Here is an 18,380-nt window from a genome sequence, read left to right as displayed (position 1 = left end):
AAATGAATAGCAACAGCACTTTTTTCAATAAGGATCTGAATACAGGAATTAAAAGATCAATGGCTTCTCTGACAGATCTATAACACCACAGTAAAGCTCTTACTAACAGATTTTGACTGATCAGTTTGCTGTGTTAGTGATCAGCACTGGTTTCACTCATCCTCAGGTATAATCTGTGAAGGCTCAGAGCAGCTGTGTCAACAGCAGCCTTATATTTCATTTGTGCTCAGCACGTCTGTATTTTCACTGCTGGAACGTATGAAGCATATGCATCCTGTGTTTGGATCCAATCACCTTTCAGCACTCAGCTTTGACCTCCTTCAGTCACTGAGGTTAAAGAAACACAAAGACTACTGATGTGGAGCCGGAGCTCACAGATAAAAGTCTGTATTAAGACAGAGAAGGACAGAGGTCCACATTACTATTCTGAAACAACACCAAAACCGTTTTATTGTGTTAAAGTGCCAGTTTGAAACCTTCGCAGCTCAGTGCAGCGGTATAAAGGAGGTGAATAGACGGGGCTCTCTTATTCTCATGACTATTGTTAGCGGGGCATGACCTTCATTTGTTGCTCTTCTGTGTGAAACAAACAAATCGACCTTTCAAGTGCCACAGTATTATCTGCCCTTCTCCCCCCTCTGTCAGTGCAAGCAGTAAACTAATAAGGGCTGCAGGCTGCAGGGCTTAAGAGGGAAGCGTTGTGTATGCTAACAAGGTGATCATTCCTGGGATTCCTTTATGTGCTTGAGTGACTTCAGCCACAGTGACTGCTGTGAAATGAAGCATTAGACAGCTGATTAGAGAGAGGGTTGTCATGCAGCTGATGTGAAAATGTACATTTAGGTACTTTTATATCTAAACTTTACTCACAATGTTCTCTATGTGACAGTTCGGCATTGAAAACACAGGTCTTAGGAGCCTTTCTGGAGCCTGGACTTGGGTCCTTGTGGTGGACTGTGAAAATGCCACAGTGCCATGCTGCCCTCTAGCTGTGATAAGGGTAATGGTTCTGTGTCATAAAGTTTGCTCTTCTGTGAAAGTTTTCAAAAAGGGGAAAAATTTAAAATAATAAAAAAATTATAGAATCAGAATTCAAAACAAAAAGAATTGGTTGTAAATTTGAGCAGAAACTGGTGAATCACTGAAAAGCCTGTGTTCTGTGTTTTATCACTGTCCTGGTGGTACAATCACTGATAGTGGGGCCAGTTGGTATGTGGGGGTAGTGACTGGTTTTTATCACCCAGTATCTGCAGACCCACAGGGACATTAAGAGGGGGAGTCTCCCACTCTCAGACTACAAGCTTGATCGTGTGTGCAACTGAGACTTATTCTGATCCATGAGACTTCCTTCATGTCATTGTTAAACCTAATCACAAAGCACCACCCACAGTTCAGTGTTTTTGTTTGTAGCTGTGCCACTAACATCACTAAGGATCTGAACAGAGACAGCAGAGCAAACATCCACTGGACGCCTCAGGTGCTGTGTCTCTGTACAGCAGGACAAACCTGCTCACAGGCTTTACAGCAGGTTATGTGTTTAGACTCACTGTCAAAGGTGGAGGAAGTTTTTCAGATATTACTACCAGGACGCAAACATAGGATGTAGTCTGAAAAGTCAGCTCAATGTGCCTCATCATCATCATTACATATATTACAATTATATATTGTTATAACACAACAAGCAGAATACATCAAAGAAATCATCTTATTAACTCAACCTGGAAAGTTATCATCTTTAAGTAAAGATAAAATTAATATAGAATAACTGATGAAAACCAGCACTGCTTGAAAGTCAACATTTGTTTGGGGCAAGAAAACACTGGCGCCTCACAGGGTGTGTGCTGTTTGTTTTTGTTTTTCAAATGTGAAGTGAAAGTCATCCACTCCTTCACATTAAAGAAACATGAAATGGAAAATACTTCAGTAGTTTTTCAGAACTTACTTTCCCTCTTTTAAAAATACAGTCAGATTAGTATGCACTGAGAGGTTTTTTATGACATCATCACAATGTTTATGACACTATTATCATACATCAGTAATCACAGGCCAGAGGCCTCAGACTGATGACTTATTGATCTATAAACCTGCTGTTATGTCCCTGTATTTTTGGCACTGAGCCTGCACTCTAAAATATGTCCACCATTGTGTTACAGTAGCAGGTTTTTCATTGATACTTGTAAAAAGAAAATGGTAAAACATGATAAAATGTTAAGTTTGAATTACTCTGCTATTTTTCTACAAATTCTGAAAATGTACATTTGACCGCTTCTTGAACTCCAAAATCACTGTGTGCAAACTGCGGCTGTCATTTACATTTTATGGTTGTTGCACATGTCTTGAAGGCAGTGCAGTTTCACTGACTGTGTTGTTGGTTTCAACAGCAGAATCCTACACAGACCAGACCAGAACCAGCCTTAACAAAGAGCATTAAATGATCTTTGTCAGTATCACTGCCAGTTCCACCCAGAAAATACACTCAGCTATGAACATGTTAACCATAAGGGTAACCATCCTTATTGTCAAAATCACTATTTTTTATTTTTTTAAAACAAAATACAAAACCCTAAATATTTTTTTAATAATATATTATTTAATCTGTATATTACTGTAAAATGCAGTATTGATTGATTTAAATGATTGTGTAGAAACCTTAATGTGTCAGGTAATTTCAATAAAACATCTTTAGCCTCTAGTGTCTGAACTGTGTAAAAGTGTCTGTTGTGTTTTGGTTTGTTGACACTGTTTAAACTTTGAAGTTCTTTCTCTTCATTTTCTTATAAGTCTGGATTTTCTTCGATTAATCCAATCTTACAAATGAGACTGCAGACAATGATGATATAATATTGACAGGAAGTGAATATCATATGTTTATAAGTTAAGACTTCCACATGGATTTCCACATGATGCTGGCTCACTGATTGCAGAAAGTAAAGAAACACCGCTTGTTTGATGTGTGGCTACTAATTAACTGTGCAGTCCTGCAGAAAGAGCTCTCATATTGTTCTGAGAAATGTTACTGTCATATTTACTGACATACTTTGATGTAAACTAACAGCAGAGCTTTGTTGAAGAAGTGCTTGCCGGGCAACTTAAACACTATGCTCCATTCTTCAGCAAACTCTGTCTCTAGTTTCTATTTAAAGGGAGTGACTGCTGGCCATTCACAGAAGGAATGTGATCTGAGTGTGTGTGTGTGTTCCTCCAACATAATTGACAGGATGAGTGACTGTAAACAAAAGATTCATAGATAGTAGTAACAATAACATTAAAAAATAATGGTTGCCATGTTGTTTCCTTTTCATCACTAGCAACACCATCAATAATTCACTGACCATAGCAACTCCTGTATTACTGATACTGTCTGTGTCTGCAGAGTAAACAAGTTGCAAGGTTTTTCTTAAACAGCACTGGTATTCAAATCAGTGTACTGTAGCTGCAATGGTGGAGTTTCTTTATTTGTGATAAAGAAGATGATTTTGAGGTAAAAAGTAACTTTAGCTGTCAGTGGGTGAAAATCCTCCTCTGAACAGAAACAGAATCACTTGAATAAAATAGAGTACCTCCAGTTTGTGCTCTCTTTACACGACGTGAAGTGGAGCGTGGGTCCCGGCTCCTCCTTAATGGCCACTCCTTTTTGATAAGAAGTGCTCCACCTGTCCCAGCCCCAGTAAGAGGACCCGCCCTGTGAAAGTCCTGCTCTCAGCGCAGGAGGTGCAGTGCAAGGAGGCAGGTGAAATGTGGCCCGACAGGTCTGATGGGAATACAGAGGGAGAGAGAGAGAGAGAGAGAGGCAGAGGCAGAGAGAGGCATAGCTTCTGAGTGACTGACAAGCCTGTCAGCCAGGTGCATCTAGGAGCAGTCAAGCTGGAATTAGAAGACAATGACAAAGTTGTGTTTGTGTTGCTGATGGTTGAACTGGATCTGGTCATTTCTCTGACAGAGCAGTGAAGGAGAACCTCAGGGCCTCTTGTGGACTTCACAAACCACCACCAGACTTGACAGAGTGGAATTTCCCTTCTCTTCCCTGGCTGGCTGGGGCCGGGGGGCAGATGGTCGCATTGAGTGTCTGAGCAGAACTCAGGAAGGAGAGTGAGAGGAAGGGTGGGAGGTAGGGCTGGAGAGGGAGAGGAAGAGAAGCGAGGAGTGGACAGAAGAGGAGACATGCTTCGCTACGGTTCAGGACGAACTGTTTCCACCACCACCACAACAGAGGACTCTCCAGAGTCTTTAAGTGAGGTAAGAAGTCCCAGAGCAGGCTCAGGACACTGACACTCTCCCTCTGTCTCCCCCTCTGTCTCCCTTCTCCTGCATGTTTTGCTTACAGTCCACTGTTTTTTCCTTCCCTCTGCTGTTTGTCCTCTCCCACTCTGCAGCCCCTCTGATGCACGGCCTCAGCCATTTTCTGCTCCCTGACCATATAGTTGAGGAGTGACTGTTTGCTATAGGATGTGCTCACTTACACAAGCATGTAATGGGAGTTGAGTGTATAGGAGGCAGGGCTGTCATGTTTATTTGAACAGTTGTCTGATAAAAACAGACCTTTGTACTAATCCTGCATTTTAGATTTATTCCCATGAATGTAAATCCACAAATAAAAGCTGCATGTCTGTTGCATCTTATGCACTACAGTGTAAACATTGTGGCACATGTGTCTGTTTTACAGTTTTAGAGCATTTACATAAACTTTGTTTGCTGCTGTGTGACCCTTATAAACAAACACTGTGTGTGGGATAGTTGTGCTCAGTTTCAGTGACAGTTTCGCCTTCGATCTTGTCTCATGATGACATCATGCAAAATTAATTTGTGTGTGTGTTTGTCTTCCAGAGGAGGATCAGACGACTGAGGTTAACTCTACATGCAGGAGAAAATAATGGAAACCAGGAGCCGAAAACTACCAACACAGACACAGTGAGTGCTCCACATCTACGTCATCCTGTTTAAAAAGATCAGGGTTTAATACTGTGAGTCAAATTAAACATTAAGCATTTGACTCAACAAACCAGCAGAGAGAGCGAGTGTGTGTGTGTGTAATGCATCTTCAAATACAAACGCTTTGGAAGATGTAGTCACAGAGATTTATGTTCTTTTTATCATCTGGTCCAGTTACACAATCATGACAGGAGGGCGTGTGCATGTGATAATGCACACACAGCTGTTTATCGTTTACTTCAAAGCTCAGCTCAGATCTGCTCCATATTACAAAAATATTGAATAAAAATAACCTGACACAGTATGAAGTCAAACAGTAACCAGAACAAACATACAGCTCATAAAGCTGGCATTTGCTCAGTGAAGTGCAACATTTCAGTCACACATTGTTTATTGTGAGCGTGTGAATTTTGATTGAGTGTACGCTGCGGGCCGTGTGGGTGTTTGCTGTAGGTGGCTCTGCCCGGCTCTTCTGTGTGTGTTCAGGACTTGGTCCAGAATTTGACAGTGAGAGTGTGAGAACAGATACTTCACTTCTTATTGTTGGCTCTGAGGACATGTTTGGTCCTCACAGAAAAACTGCGGCATGCTTTGTATGAACCTTGGTCAGGAAGGGTGGAGTTCGACTCATCACCACACCTCCACACTGACCACTGATAGCACACTGGGGTTAATCTGTGAATGTGCTTCCCTTTGGGAGGGCGTGACCGTGACTATTGGGACCAGAGGACAAACTGATCAAGAATGAGGTGGAGGGAAACACACGTGCTTAGTGCTGATGTGTACTTTGTGTTTGCTTAATGACACAATTCTGCACCCACTGCAACTGTGCAGGCAGTTTGTCCCATGAGAGGCATGAGCAGCTCTAACAGCAGCGTATTCACTGCAAGTGTGATGAAAACAAAGAGAGGAACCACAAAGTGGAAAAATGGTGGAATAATTAGAGGAAGTGCATGCTGGGATATTTGTTTCCTTTTCATAGAAGAACACATATAAAAATATTTCTTAGAAATTAAAAAAGGTCTGCTGCTGCCCGTAGCTTTATTTTTACTGTGTAGATGTACACATTTGATAATCTTATCAACTCATTTTAAAAATGAGCAGTTAAGCTTGTTTTGTTTTTCTCCCCCCTAAACAACAGAAACAAATGAAACAACTAAAATATATATCTATACATTTCACATGGGAATAGGACTCCAGTCTTGCTGGTGAGAGGCCTGGGCGAGACCGGATTTACCTGCTCTGACTTTGTTACGTAGAGGTGAAGAAACGTTGGCATGTTACAGTTGTACAGTTGTTATTTTGGAGTTTTTGTACTTTTCTGATGTGTGTGTGAATGCACATAATGAAACTTTAGCAAAGTGTGGAAAAACGTAGGTTTTCAGCCTCTTCGGGTCACCTGGTGGCTTCCTCCTTATTTGTTCACAGCTCAGCAGTGAGGTTGCCGCAGGCGCTGCAACAGTTTATTGTGCTGTATTACAAAATGATCCAGTCCTCTTACTGCACATTTCTAATGAGGCTGCTCTGTCTTTGCTCTTCAGTGGGATCTCTGGGGAAGGTCAGGCGGAGGTCACTCAGGGTTGTGATAAAATAAAGTTAATTAAAGGGGAAGGAAGTAAAATGATTCAAAGATATCCTGAGATTCTGTGTTTCAGGAGTGTTGTTCCTCTCTATAAAATTAGAAAGGGTGTGTCCTGCAACCTGACACATCATGGACACAACCCAACCAGTGACGATGGCCTGGATGAGATGTAATCCATCTGCACCATGACACACACACACAGATGCAACATAAAGATGTTTCTGTGCTTTGAGTATTAGATTTCATCTCCATAATAGCTGAAGGTGTCTTCAAAGTGAACATGGTTCAACCCAATGAGCTACATGAGAGGGATGTTTATGTGAGGAGCTCATCCAATCAGTCGATCATATGACAGAGCAGGCAGTGCATATACTCCGAACAAATGACACAGTTCAATGTTTGACTGACATGTGATTGTTTCAGAGGGGTGTATATAATTCTGGTCGTCTCCACTAAAACAACATGGCTGCAGTTTTACTACAGTAAACATTGTCCAGCACTGATGTCAGATATAGGCATTGTAAAATTCAAAGCCGGACAGGCGTCAGAGAGCAGCGAGCTGCAGCATTGTTAAAACATAAAAATGGCTGTTCCTCTCTTGAGTCTGCTGGAATTCACATCCGCCTATTAGAAGGCCGTCAACATTTCTCAGCAGCATGGCCTCTGTAGATGAAGTGGTGCAGAAATGTGAGACAACACAGGCGTCTTTGTTCTGGTTGCTCCTCGCTCTTATCTCTGTGGGATGGAGACTGACTCCTCTTTTCACTTTGAGCAGAGGCTTTAAAATGCTCGACTGTCTGTCGGTCAATTGGTCTGCCATTCGATCAAGTTTCCAATTAATATGTTCTATTTAGTTTCAACTTTTTTCTACAAAGTTAATTTGCAGTTGATATTTTTCTAAATAAATCTAAGTGATTAATAAATTTGAACTTCTCCATGTCCATCTTCCATGTTTTAATCATTTCAACTGTAATACAATTTAAAAGAAGCATTTGGTTTTCAGAGTTTGTTTGTGTTCCTTACTGCTGGATGTTCTTGGACAAATTAGATGTTGTTGTAGAATGCACCCTTATTATGATCATATTATTATATTCTTGAACATTGTTTTTTCCCCCTCTGCAGGATGAGAAAGAGAAAGACGTTAATGGAACATGGAAGAAGAGGAACGGGCTGATCCAAAGAGAGAGGCCAGCTGGCAGGGAGTCTCCTCAGCAGGTAGACAGAACCATACCGGGCATAACACTGCTGCACATATACCACCACTGCTTCAGTGTGTGTCACTGGTGTCCTACTGTAATGTGCATGCACTCTGAGGCTGTCATTAATAATGTATTCACAGCCTGGTGAATAGGTGACTGTAACAAACACTAGTGTGTCTGTTTGACCTCAGAAACATTATTTTATGACATAAAACACACTCAAGGCAATTTAGAATTCAATGTATTATGTTAATATATCTGTGTGAAAAGTGACTGACTAAATTACAATGAGAGTAATCATTGGATTCAGCCTCTCGCTTTCTACCAAACAAACCCTCTCCAAGCCAACAGTTCAGTCATTTATCTGTGTCCTTGACTATGAATGTCATTTGTTATTTAGTTATTTCATTGTCAGTGCCACACTGCTCCTGCGCTACTGTGCATCTGTTTTCATCGGCTGTTAGAGCTACAATAGGCAGAAACAGCAGCAGCTCGTGTACTGGGTTGCAGAAACTTGACACCCTCGGTGCACTCTGCACCTTTCTGAGCTGCTCGTTCCCAACCTCCTGTTTCCAGTGCTCAGCAGCAGAGGTGCTGGAAATACTTGATCGAGCGAACACATGTGGGCATGTGCATCCAAATGCATGATGCACCTGCAGGTGTGCATGTGTACACACAAATAGACGAACACAATGACCATACAAGTCAGCCTCAGCGGAGGGTGGCTACAGAAACCTGACCGGTGCGATCTTGTCTCCCTCAGCACCACGGAGACATGACCAATGGGGTGCCAGAGACCTCGCTGCAGCAGCATGGGCCCAAAGTGTACGGTGTAGTGCAGAGGACAGGCTCGGACAGGCAGCAGGAGGTGATGGCTCGCGAGTGGACAGTCAGTCACCTTCAGGATGAGATGAAGTATATCAAGGAGGTGAGTGGACAATAACACAGAGCAGCAGCCAAGTCATTGTTTCAGCATCACGTCATGCAAGGCTGTGCGGGCAGCTGGGTTAGATAATATCTGTTTTGTATACAGGTGAGAGACTCTCTGGAAAAGGTGCGAGAGAGGATGTACGGGCAGTTTGGAGGAATGCAGCAATCAATGCAGAAGCTGTCACAGGAAATCAGGGTAATGAATTATGTAATGGATGTTAACAAGCTCTTCATCAACCTGTGAAGCTGAGAGTAAAACTGAAACCATGTGCATCATGTGGTTCTGCAGGCTGCCAACTCACAACGGAGGAGTCTGGAGTCAGAGGTTAAGATCCGGACGGCAGCCATGGAGAGCTTTGATCAGATGAACAGCTCCCTCATATCTGCTAACATTGGCCTGCAGGTAACAAATCCTAAAAGTATTCTCTTTGATCAGATCAGTGTTTTTTACCTTGACATGTTTCGACTACTTCCTGCAGTCTCCTTCAGAAGTCACGTGATGTTACTAGTGTCTGCCAGCTGATCCCCTACTACCTGGAGTAGTAGGAGAACAGCACCACAACCTGCATAAATCAGCTGGCAGATATGTCACCGGTAACATCACGTGACTTCTGAAGAAGTCTGCAGGAAGTAGTCGAAAGGTGAAGACCAAATTAATCTTGTTACAAAGGTAACAAATCCACTGATAAGCACTAAAGACTGTTCTTTATGTCAGACTGCAGCCAAACTAGGAAAGGCTAGTTTGGTCAATAAAACAACTTTCTGCTGCAGAAATCTCTTCTGGAGAACTGTCAGAACAGGGTGGACATGAGAGAGGAGGTGAAGACTTTGAGGAGCACCTGCGAGAAAACACAAGAAAAACTCAAAGACAAGGAGCGCGAGCTGGCAGCAGCACAGGCCGAAAACCAAACGCTGAGGCTTCAGGTAGTCCTGAGCACACACTCACTGCACGTACTAAGACAAACCCATCTACACATTTCAAAACATGACAGATGGTTTGATTACACCTCATCAACAGCAGGTAAATCCTGAGAACTCCTCTACTGTTGGAGCCCATGCGATAACAGATACAGTAGATAAATCAGCCAGCTTTAGCAGGGTTGCTAACACATCATCTCATTGCAGGAACACATTAGCTGCATCTGCATTTCCTGTTCTGGTGTCAATATGGAATAATCAGCTGAGCACAGTGCTAATTTGTTTTTCGCTGTGCTGCGGATCATCCAGATGGAGTCTTCGCACAATCAGGCCCTGCAGGAGCTCTCATCCAAACTGCAGAGGGAGTACGGGGAGAAGCTGCAGGAGGAACAGCGCAAACACAGGGAGGAGATTGAAAACCTACAGGTCTGCATTCTTTTTTACACACTGATATCACACATAAACTATTTCTACTGACAACCGAAACTAAAACTGATTTAGCAGGCGGACAGAGTGTTATTGTAGAAAACTTTTAATAAAGCAAAGAGATGTTGCTGAAAGTAGAGTAGCAGAATTATACATGTTCACACAGGCCCAGATTGATAATTACATCAAACGACTGGAGGAAGCAGAGAGAAACATCCAGATCGCCGAGGCCAAGATCGCTGAGAGGGACCAGAGGATCATTGAAGTGGAACGTCTCCTGGACTGTATGGGAAGGGTAAGGCAAACGTTAAGAATCTGACTTTGTGTGTCTTGTTGTTTCCTCCTTTATTCTACCCCACATGACATCATTTAAAGATGTACAGTCTCATAAGAGACACAGCAGAAAACTAGCTTTGAACGGTTGTAATGATCAGGTCCTCAGACAGCACTGCATAAAAACAAACATGATTCTGCAGAAGGAGTTCTTCTGTTGAACTCCTATACACTGAGGTGAAGTCAGAATTTAAACCATATGTGTGAGAGTGTGGGGTGGCATTAGTACACGTTGACAGGGTGATTCAACCATTGTGTCAAAGCAGGACAAAGACTGAAATGTCCTTTCCACAGGAGAAAAGCCAGCTGCAAAAGAAGCTGCAGGAGTGTGAACAGCGCCTCCGCCTGATGGAGCTGACAGACACAACTGATGCAACTGTGGCCAAGAGGTACAATTTAATCATCAATTCCAGGTCACATACTAGAGCTGAGGTCAATGTTTGCATGTGGGCATGGCCATCCTTTTCCCGTCTGAATTTAGCGTGTCTGTTTGTAGGTCCAAACAGCTGCAGGGTGAAGCCGGGGAACTCCGTGAGAGAATCAAACACTTGAACGACATGGTGTTCTGTCAGCAGAGGAAAGTCAAGGGAATGATTGAGGAGGTGAGGTTGCGTGTGTGTATATATATATACACATGTTGAAAATGAGAGTGACTGACTTATATTGACTGTATCCAGCCTAGAGTCAGTACAGGGTGGAGATCTGAGACATATTAAAAAGAACTGTGAAATTAATCTGCATAATGACCTGAGATCGGCACCCTTTTTTCTATGAAACCCCCTAAAAAACTGTAACTGTCAATTATCTGAATGACTAACTTTTGATTGAGTACTGATGATGATGATGATGATGGTCTCTTAGGTTGAAACACTGCGAGCTCAAGTTGCCCAGAAGGACATGTTCATCTCAGAGCTACTGGACAGAATTGCCATAGTGGAGTGTGAGGTAAGTGCCCCCTTCACTGTGTGTTGACTGTGTTTACACTGGGGTGTGGAAATCTGCTGCATGGCTACAGCTGATGCATTTGGTGCTAAAGAGCTCTGGATGTCAGCAATGTCTGTCTGGCTTCCTCGTGTCACTGCACCTGTGAAGTCACTTTCTCATGTAAAGTGACAGCGGCCCTTTGCATGTATCTGACCTGACAGTGTTGTTTCCTCTTTTCCTTTTCCTAGAATAATGAATTAGAAGACAAGCTGAAGTATTTTATGTCCACACAGAATAGGCCACAAATGGTTTTGGAAACCAGGGAGATAGGAGTAGGCTGTGATCTGCTCCCCAGGTAAGAAGCCACATATTCAGCAGCATCAGGTTATTTGGTGCTTTGTGTGGAGGTGATTTCTCTCTCTCTCGCTCCCTCTCTCTAATGTTTGACTGTGCATATGCAGACAAGAAGCACAAGGGCGTGATCATGAATCCATTCAGTCTCAACCAACTCATCTCAATTCTGTACAACACTCACCACCTGTCCAACCTCCATCACCGACGATAGCTCCATCACCCTCTTTATCATCCACACAACCTTCATCACCCACTCAAAGGCCATCCCCTGTACAGCCATCATCATCCCCAGCACAACCTTCACCTCCTCCATCTTCCTTTCAACATCCATCGTTCTACCTAACAATGCCCACCCAGCCAAGGACATTCGGGTCTAATAACCCTCCACCCAGCAGGCTTGGGTCTAGTCTGCTGAGATACACTCCTGTCGAGTACAGCCGCTTCCTGCGGTCCAGTTCCCCCGTAATGAACGAGACTTTCTCCCACAGCCGCTCATCTGAGTCTGAGCCTTCACTGAGTGCACCCCAGGCTGGAAGAGACGAGGTGGATGCACAAACAAACACAGAAGCACGATCAAGTCCAGAGAAATCCCCATCCTCCACTCAGCCAAGATCAAGAGCGCCTCAAGTTTATACACCTTTCATGAAACTTATGGAAATTACAGCACAGATTAACATAGAGTAAAGCCATTGGCTGACATTTGGAAATTGAAGGAGACTGAGAGCACTCTCATTGTTATGGTAATTATGAAGCAACCATGAGCCAGACAGCTTAGCCTAGAATAAAGACTGAAAATAGAGCAACCTGGTATCACCAATCAGTGACATACTGACAGGGGAAAAGTGAAAAACAATTCAAAAGACAGACAAGAATGCATACATGCAACATGCATAGTTCCATGATAATACATCAAAAACAGGTAAAAGAGCCGTATGTTGCTGTTGTCTTAAGCCGGGAAACCATAGAAACTAGAGGTTGTCAGCTTATAGAAAATTTGTCATGTTTAAACAACATTTTCAGTCTTTGTGTTAAACTAAGCAATATAGCTGCAGCTAGCATGAAGCTAATTTATGCGGCATCACTGTGTGGTCACCATGTCATTCTCACCCTCAGCAAGAACTGACTTTTTTTTTTACGACCATGTGTGACACAGGAATCAGTTTTTAGTCAGAACTTGACACGTCCATGTTAGTCATTTGTTATTATTTTGGTGAATGATGTAAAAAGTCTTCCGTGGGATTCAGCCCATGTTTGCACATATAGCTTTGGTAATAATAATACTTGTGGCTTGCTGTAGGGTGTAAATAATCTGATGAAAATATTTTTTGAATAATATACTGAAGAATTTCTATATTTCTTTTGTTTACGTTGAATGTAGCCGACTAATGTTGCTCATGGAGCTGTAAGCATTCTATGAAGGTTGTGAGTATTTTCCTATCATTTTATATTTGCTCTGTACAAATTAAATGCACATTATTTTGGTATTGACACGGTTTGTATATAATATTTATTAACATGCTTTGTGCCTTTGTGAACAGCCTGCTATCTAATAGTGGTGGTGGGAGTGAATCTCTTTAAATTGGCTACAGGGTAATGTGATCATATGAGATCTTGTGAATATCTGTGCTAATTATAAAACTGTTTAATTACTTTTTAACATTAATGAGGTGACTGCCATTCCTGAGCCACGGGCACTAAAGTATTATCCAGCCCTTGTCTGTACTGCCACCACTGTGTTTGAAAAGCTTTACGATGTGCCTTTTCCTCAACGATACATATCAAACTGCGGCTAATGATGAGAGGCCAGCATTATGTTTGGATAATAAAGACTAAACTGTACAAGTATGCTGACTGTGTCCATATAGGTGCCCTAAAACACAAGGAGGGCTTTCAAATGCTGTTTTTTATTTGTTCTATTTCTAAAGATTCAATTACACACATTTGTACCACTCACAGAGACTTCCAGAAATTTGATCTAAATATAGAAAGATCTTTATATAGTAGAAGAACTGTCTGTATTACATACCAGTCATTATTATTGGTAGGCCTGTTGCTTATTACACTAAATTACATAGGCTAGAGAAATTTGATTTTTAAGTTTAAGTACAGTAAGTTTAAGTTGACATAATTTTAGAAATGGATTATCCATGTAAAAATGGTTTAATACCGCCACTGAAGCAGGATTCAAATAACTACAATATTATTTACACATTTTCTCACCCTGCCATCTTGTCCTATCAAAGACGCTGACATTGCTTGGTTGGCTGGTGTGGAGGTGTGACACTAGCTGGTATTCACCTGTGACTCTAAACAAATGTATCACTACATTCACCGGCAATACAAACATGACCTTCCTTAGACCACTTTTAACTCATTGCCAAAGCAACCAGTGATGTCACCATAGGACAAGATGTGGATAAAAGTGACCATAAAATTGATTATTAATTGATTACTGCAAATATGTTATTATGTTAAAACTTCATTTCGCTAATTGTTTTTCATTCAGGTTTGTCCCATATTTTAGAAGATAGAATACAGAACTATATAAAACACATGCTGTAGTATAGAATAAACTTATTTATGGAACCTGAAATATATAAAAATTCAAACTATATATTCCAGCTACAGCTGAGACAGATTTAAACTGACTCTGATCTCTGACAGAGCTAAAAAGGACACAGCTGTGGCTTCTCTGGTGAAAATTGTGTCATTGTCTGCTGAGCTGAGGGAGAAATGTGCCAACACTGCGCAGGAAAACATCCTGAGAGGAAGTGATGGGGTTTCATCTCATCTTCAGCCGTAAATCGCAGCACACGAAACAGAATCGCGAGGAAAATCCCTTCTAGCGGTGCGCAAATGGGATTCGCGTGTTCACGAGGCTGTCTTTGAGCTAAAAACGGTGCATTACCTGATTGCGGACATTGGGGGCGATAGAGCACCATCTCACTTGTTTCACTTCCGCCCGAGAAGAAGAAGCAGAAAAAGTGTCCCACTTTGAAATGTTGTTGTCTCCTCCGTTCAAGCAGTTTAAGTGGCACACACGAAGGTTTCTGTAGCTTTGTAACTATAAGATACCTGACTTACAGTTCGTGTTTTGATTCCGTTAAGTTTTTAAATAGATTTTAAAACTGAACTCATCCTGTTTGTGAATGGAAGTAGCTAGCTGTTATTAGCTAAGTGATGTCCTCGTCATCGACAGACCGCCAGGGACAGGTGGGAGACCTGAGAAACAAGAGCAAAGAGGAACTGATGGAGCTGCTGCTCCGACAAGAAAAGATACTAACTAACAGGTACGTTTAAACCTCATTTCATATCCGCGAAAGACGCAGACTGAGGAGTAAGTTTACTCATGACTTTATTACACATTCTGGCGCGCGCACACAGCAGCATATCACTTATGTATTTTGCTAAAGTAGTAGAAACATCTCTATTATCATACTAACAACACCTGGGGTTGTTATTAGTATCTCTGTCTCTCTGTACTGTATCTCTGTACTGTTTGTGATCATCACGGGGGGGTTGTGTTTGTAGGAAGTTATTACAGACTCTTCCGGATAAAGGGAAAAGGATAAAAGATTTTGCAGACAAAGTGCGTCTTGCTATTGAACATCACAATGAAGAGGAGAGGAGACAAGCCTTGCTGTCCTCTGCCAGGACAGAGTTACAGTCCAAGTATCATCAAGCATTTACTGTCCAACAACGTGCTGTCTCCACTGCATCAGCAGACAGCAATGCTGCTGGCATCGCTGTCCAGAAGAGGGCAAACTCACCTGTCTCAGCTGATGTGCAGGAAGACACGTCTTTGGGCAAGCAAGAGGACCGGTCTGCTGTTGAAACCATGGAAACAGCTACTTCTGCAGGGGTGTCTCTGAACTCTGATACGACAAAACATAGTGAGCTGGTGGAGGCATTGGAAAGGGTCACACTGTCTGAAAGTAGCCAATCCAAATCCACATTAAACAGCAAGGAAATGGACAATTACTTTCTCAGAAAGCAGATACCAAAGAAGTCGCACTATGTAGCCATTCTGGAAAAATCAGAAGCGTCTTCTATTTCCAGGAAGCAGAAGTTCAAACCAAACCAGTGAGTTGACTTTATTTCATACTTTTCTAAATATGTCTTTTTAAAACATTTGTGATTTAATGTCATTTTGCTTTCTGTTGTAGATGCAAATAACAATGTCAAATGTGTTTCCAGACTGCCTCATAGAGATGACAGCTCTGCATCAGGATCCTCATCACCTAGTCAGTCCTCTGAGGGCTCATCAGTGCTCTCTGCACAGGCCAGAAGGGAGCAGGACAGGAAACACCTGGATGACATCACTGCAGCCAAACTCCCTCCTTTACACCACAGTCCGGCCCAGCTTCTGTCTGTTGAAGAGTCGGCCATTCTCCTGAAAGAACAGACTAAGCGGCAGCAGGTTTGTGCAGACAGGATTTGTTGTGTACATTACATTAAACTGTAGGCAGTCTATCAGGGTTATTAATTATGTCTTTAATAAATGAATTAATTCTACATAAAGTAAGGTGCTGACACAATGAATACTATAACAGTCACTTACAGAGGTGCAGGGTTTTTTGTGGCTGATCACCGATTTATGGAAGAAGAATGGCAGATTGCTGATCACTACCAACTTGTTAAAGTAGCTGCAGCAGCCAAGTATCAGTGAAATACTTTTACCTTGCCAGAGAGTGTTGAGTCTTGATCATAACTGTGACCATTTCTACTTATATAAATTATTTTTATGCAGTTATAAAACTTTTATAACCTATTAATATAAAATAAACAATGAGTAGTGCACATTGAACTTCTGCACAGTTGACTGATTTTAACAGTTGTATCTCGTTCACCACAATACAATCAGAGTGTGAAATTACATCCCAAAGCTCCTGAATGTTTCTACAAATGTAAAGCAAATTTTTGATACAATTATCTGTGGTTCCCGTAAAGAGATAAGCTTTCTGTTTTACTTTGGAGTGCAATGATATATATGTTTTTAATTGTGGATGTAGCTGATCAATCCATTTAGGCAAATGTTGGCTGATTGGCTCCCAATTGATCAGTGCACCTTTAGTATGTTACAATGAGATGAGTGTTAGCACAGCTTGAAGTAGAGACTAGCCTCTGTAAATAATTGGGGGTGGTGCTTTGACTGCTGCATAATTACATGCTTTTGAAAATAAAAGAAGTGATTGATTGATAGATTTGATTAAATAAGATAAATTAAACAGCTCACAGATAAAGTTCCACTCTTGGAGGTAAAAACATGTCAGCACTGTTTGTGATTGTGAATTTTGAATTTATTTTTTTTAAAAAAACATATATTCTCTTGTTCTAATGTATTTGAATTAAGTTCCCTCTATCCACTCTAGAGGGCAGCGCTCACTGACACTGTAGGCTCTGTCTTTTCACTTCACATCCAGAGTATTTGACTTGAGAGCCAAACGTCACACAGTGTGCTGCTGTCAGCTTACAGAGGCTGTTAGGCTTATTATCAGTCGTACTTTTGTTGTGAGCTTAATAGCAGTGGCTGTGCTGCTTTATAATAATGTGCTTGTTTTCTGTTTACCAGCCTATTCATGTCAGCTTTTTCTCTGTCCTGTTTAATTTCAGGAGTTGCAGGCCAAGCTGGCAGCCCAGAAACTGTCTGAGGGATTGAAGATCTCTATGGGGAGCTACACTCCTGATGGTGGCCCCATGGCTGCCTACAGAGAGGTTCACGATGAAGGAGCTCAGCTCTCCTCAGAGGAAGACTGATCCTGGAAGGCCAGCTGGGGAAACCAGTGTGACCTTGGCCTTGGAGGGAAGGAGGCTTTGGACCTCACGATCAGGACCCATCAAACAGGATTTTCACTCCAAGAATTCTTAAGAGAGGAAAGGGGTGTTTGCATGGTGTGAAGGAATAGTTGGTGTCCCAGACTGAGCTCAGGAGAATGGCAGGTTGAGAAACTAGCTTACTTAATTGTCATTCAGTTCGTACTGGGTGTTCTGCAGGAATAATAATACCTTCTTTCAAGCATGATGAGGGAAATATTTAATGTTGGGAACTAATGGCTTTCTGAGCCTGAGGTTGCATGTTAAAGGTTTTATCTGATTGTTAATGAGTATATGCACTTACAGCTCAAAAGCAGGTGGAGCAGACAGTTTCTGCACAAATGGGATTGTTTGCACCTCAGACAGGAGCTGACTGTGAAACAGAACAAAATAAAATACATCTCATTTTCCAAATTATTGTGTTTTGCTAATAATGAATCCAGTTTTCCCAGATAAAGCACTTTTAAAGAATTACTGATTGTATTTACTGATTACAATGTTTGTTTAAAACAAAACGGTGTTCTGTCAGATGGGGCTTTGTTACAATGGAGGTGTGGAGAAATATGTTCAAGCAAGGGTCAGGGAGGATGAGAGATGAAACCAACAATAACCTGAACTGGTATAAAAACGGCTCAAACTGTAGAACCTTTGATATTCACCTGTTTTTATGTTTTTAATCCATTGCTTTTTCACATTGTCAGTTATAAGAAAGAAGTTATGAGAAAAGAGCACCTGGTGATATAAATAGTATTAATAAATATGAGTTAATGTATTTTCTGCTTAAGCAGTATCAAACCTAAAAGATGTGGATTTAATGCGCCATTAAATTATGATTAAGTACCGTGCTTGCGAAGCCTGGAGGGGCTGCTCCGAAAAACAACACCTCATATATTAGCTGCTTTCTTTAATAGTACCTTGTGTAAGATAACCAGTATTATGTTATGTGCATATTATCTGTGTATTAACAATTT

The 18,380-nt window shown here is 41.7% G+C and overlaps 2 protein-coding genes across 4 annotated transcripts; both read left to right on the top strand.

The window, feature by feature from the left end:
- Window positions 1-3,716: 3,716 nt before the first annotated feature.
- Window positions 3,717-13,394, top strand: myzap (myocardial zonula adherens protein). 3 transcript variants are annotated; one of them, XM_028402314.1, is made up of 14 exons: window positions 3,717-4,236; window positions 4,825-4,908; window positions 7,634-7,726; window positions 8,474-8,638; window positions 8,744-8,836; window positions 8,930-9,043; window positions 9,412-9,564; window positions 9,868-9,984; window positions 10,151-10,279; window positions 10,612-10,706; window positions 10,814-10,919; window positions 11,179-11,262; window positions 11,535-11,596; window positions 11,703-13,394. In XM_028402314.1, exons 1-14 carry the CDS (start codon window positions 4,162-4,164, stop codon window positions 12,277-12,279), a joined length of 1,947 nt encoding a protein of 648 aa, XP_028258115.1. In that variant the 5' UTR covers window positions 3,717-4,161; the 3' UTR covers window positions 12,280-13,394. The 3 variants fall into 3 exon arrangements, with proteins under 3 accessions (XP_028258115.1, XP_028258116.1, XP_028258114.1); XM_028402315.1 differs by having other exon boundaries at window positions 11,490-11,596; window positions 12,084-13,394; XM_028402313.1 differs by having other exon boundaries at window positions 11,490-11,596.
- A 1,170-nt stretch (window positions 13,395-14,564) lies between these two features.
- On the top strand, window positions 14,565-17,988 carry polr2m (RNA polymerase II subunit M). Its single transcript, XM_028402316.1, has 4 exons — window positions 14,565-14,885; window positions 15,127-15,678; window positions 15,793-16,015; window positions 17,209-17,988. The coding sequence occupies exons 1-4, from the start codon at window positions 14,776-14,778 to the stop codon at window positions 17,350-17,352; spliced, it is 1,029 nt and encodes a 342-aa protein (XP_028258117.1). The 5' UTR covers window positions 14,565-14,775; the 3' UTR covers window positions 17,353-17,988.
- Window positions 17,989-18,380: the final 392 nt, after the last annotated feature.

Source organism: Parambassis ranga, chromosome 3, assembly GCF_900634625.1.
Source record: "Parambassis ranga chromosome 3, fParRan2.1, whole genome shotgun sequence".
Classification (NCBI taxonomy): domain Eukaryota; kingdom Metazoa; phylum Chordata; class Actinopteri; family Ambassidae; genus Parambassis; species Parambassis ranga.
This window is presented reverse-complemented; position numbering and strand designations above follow the sequence as displayed.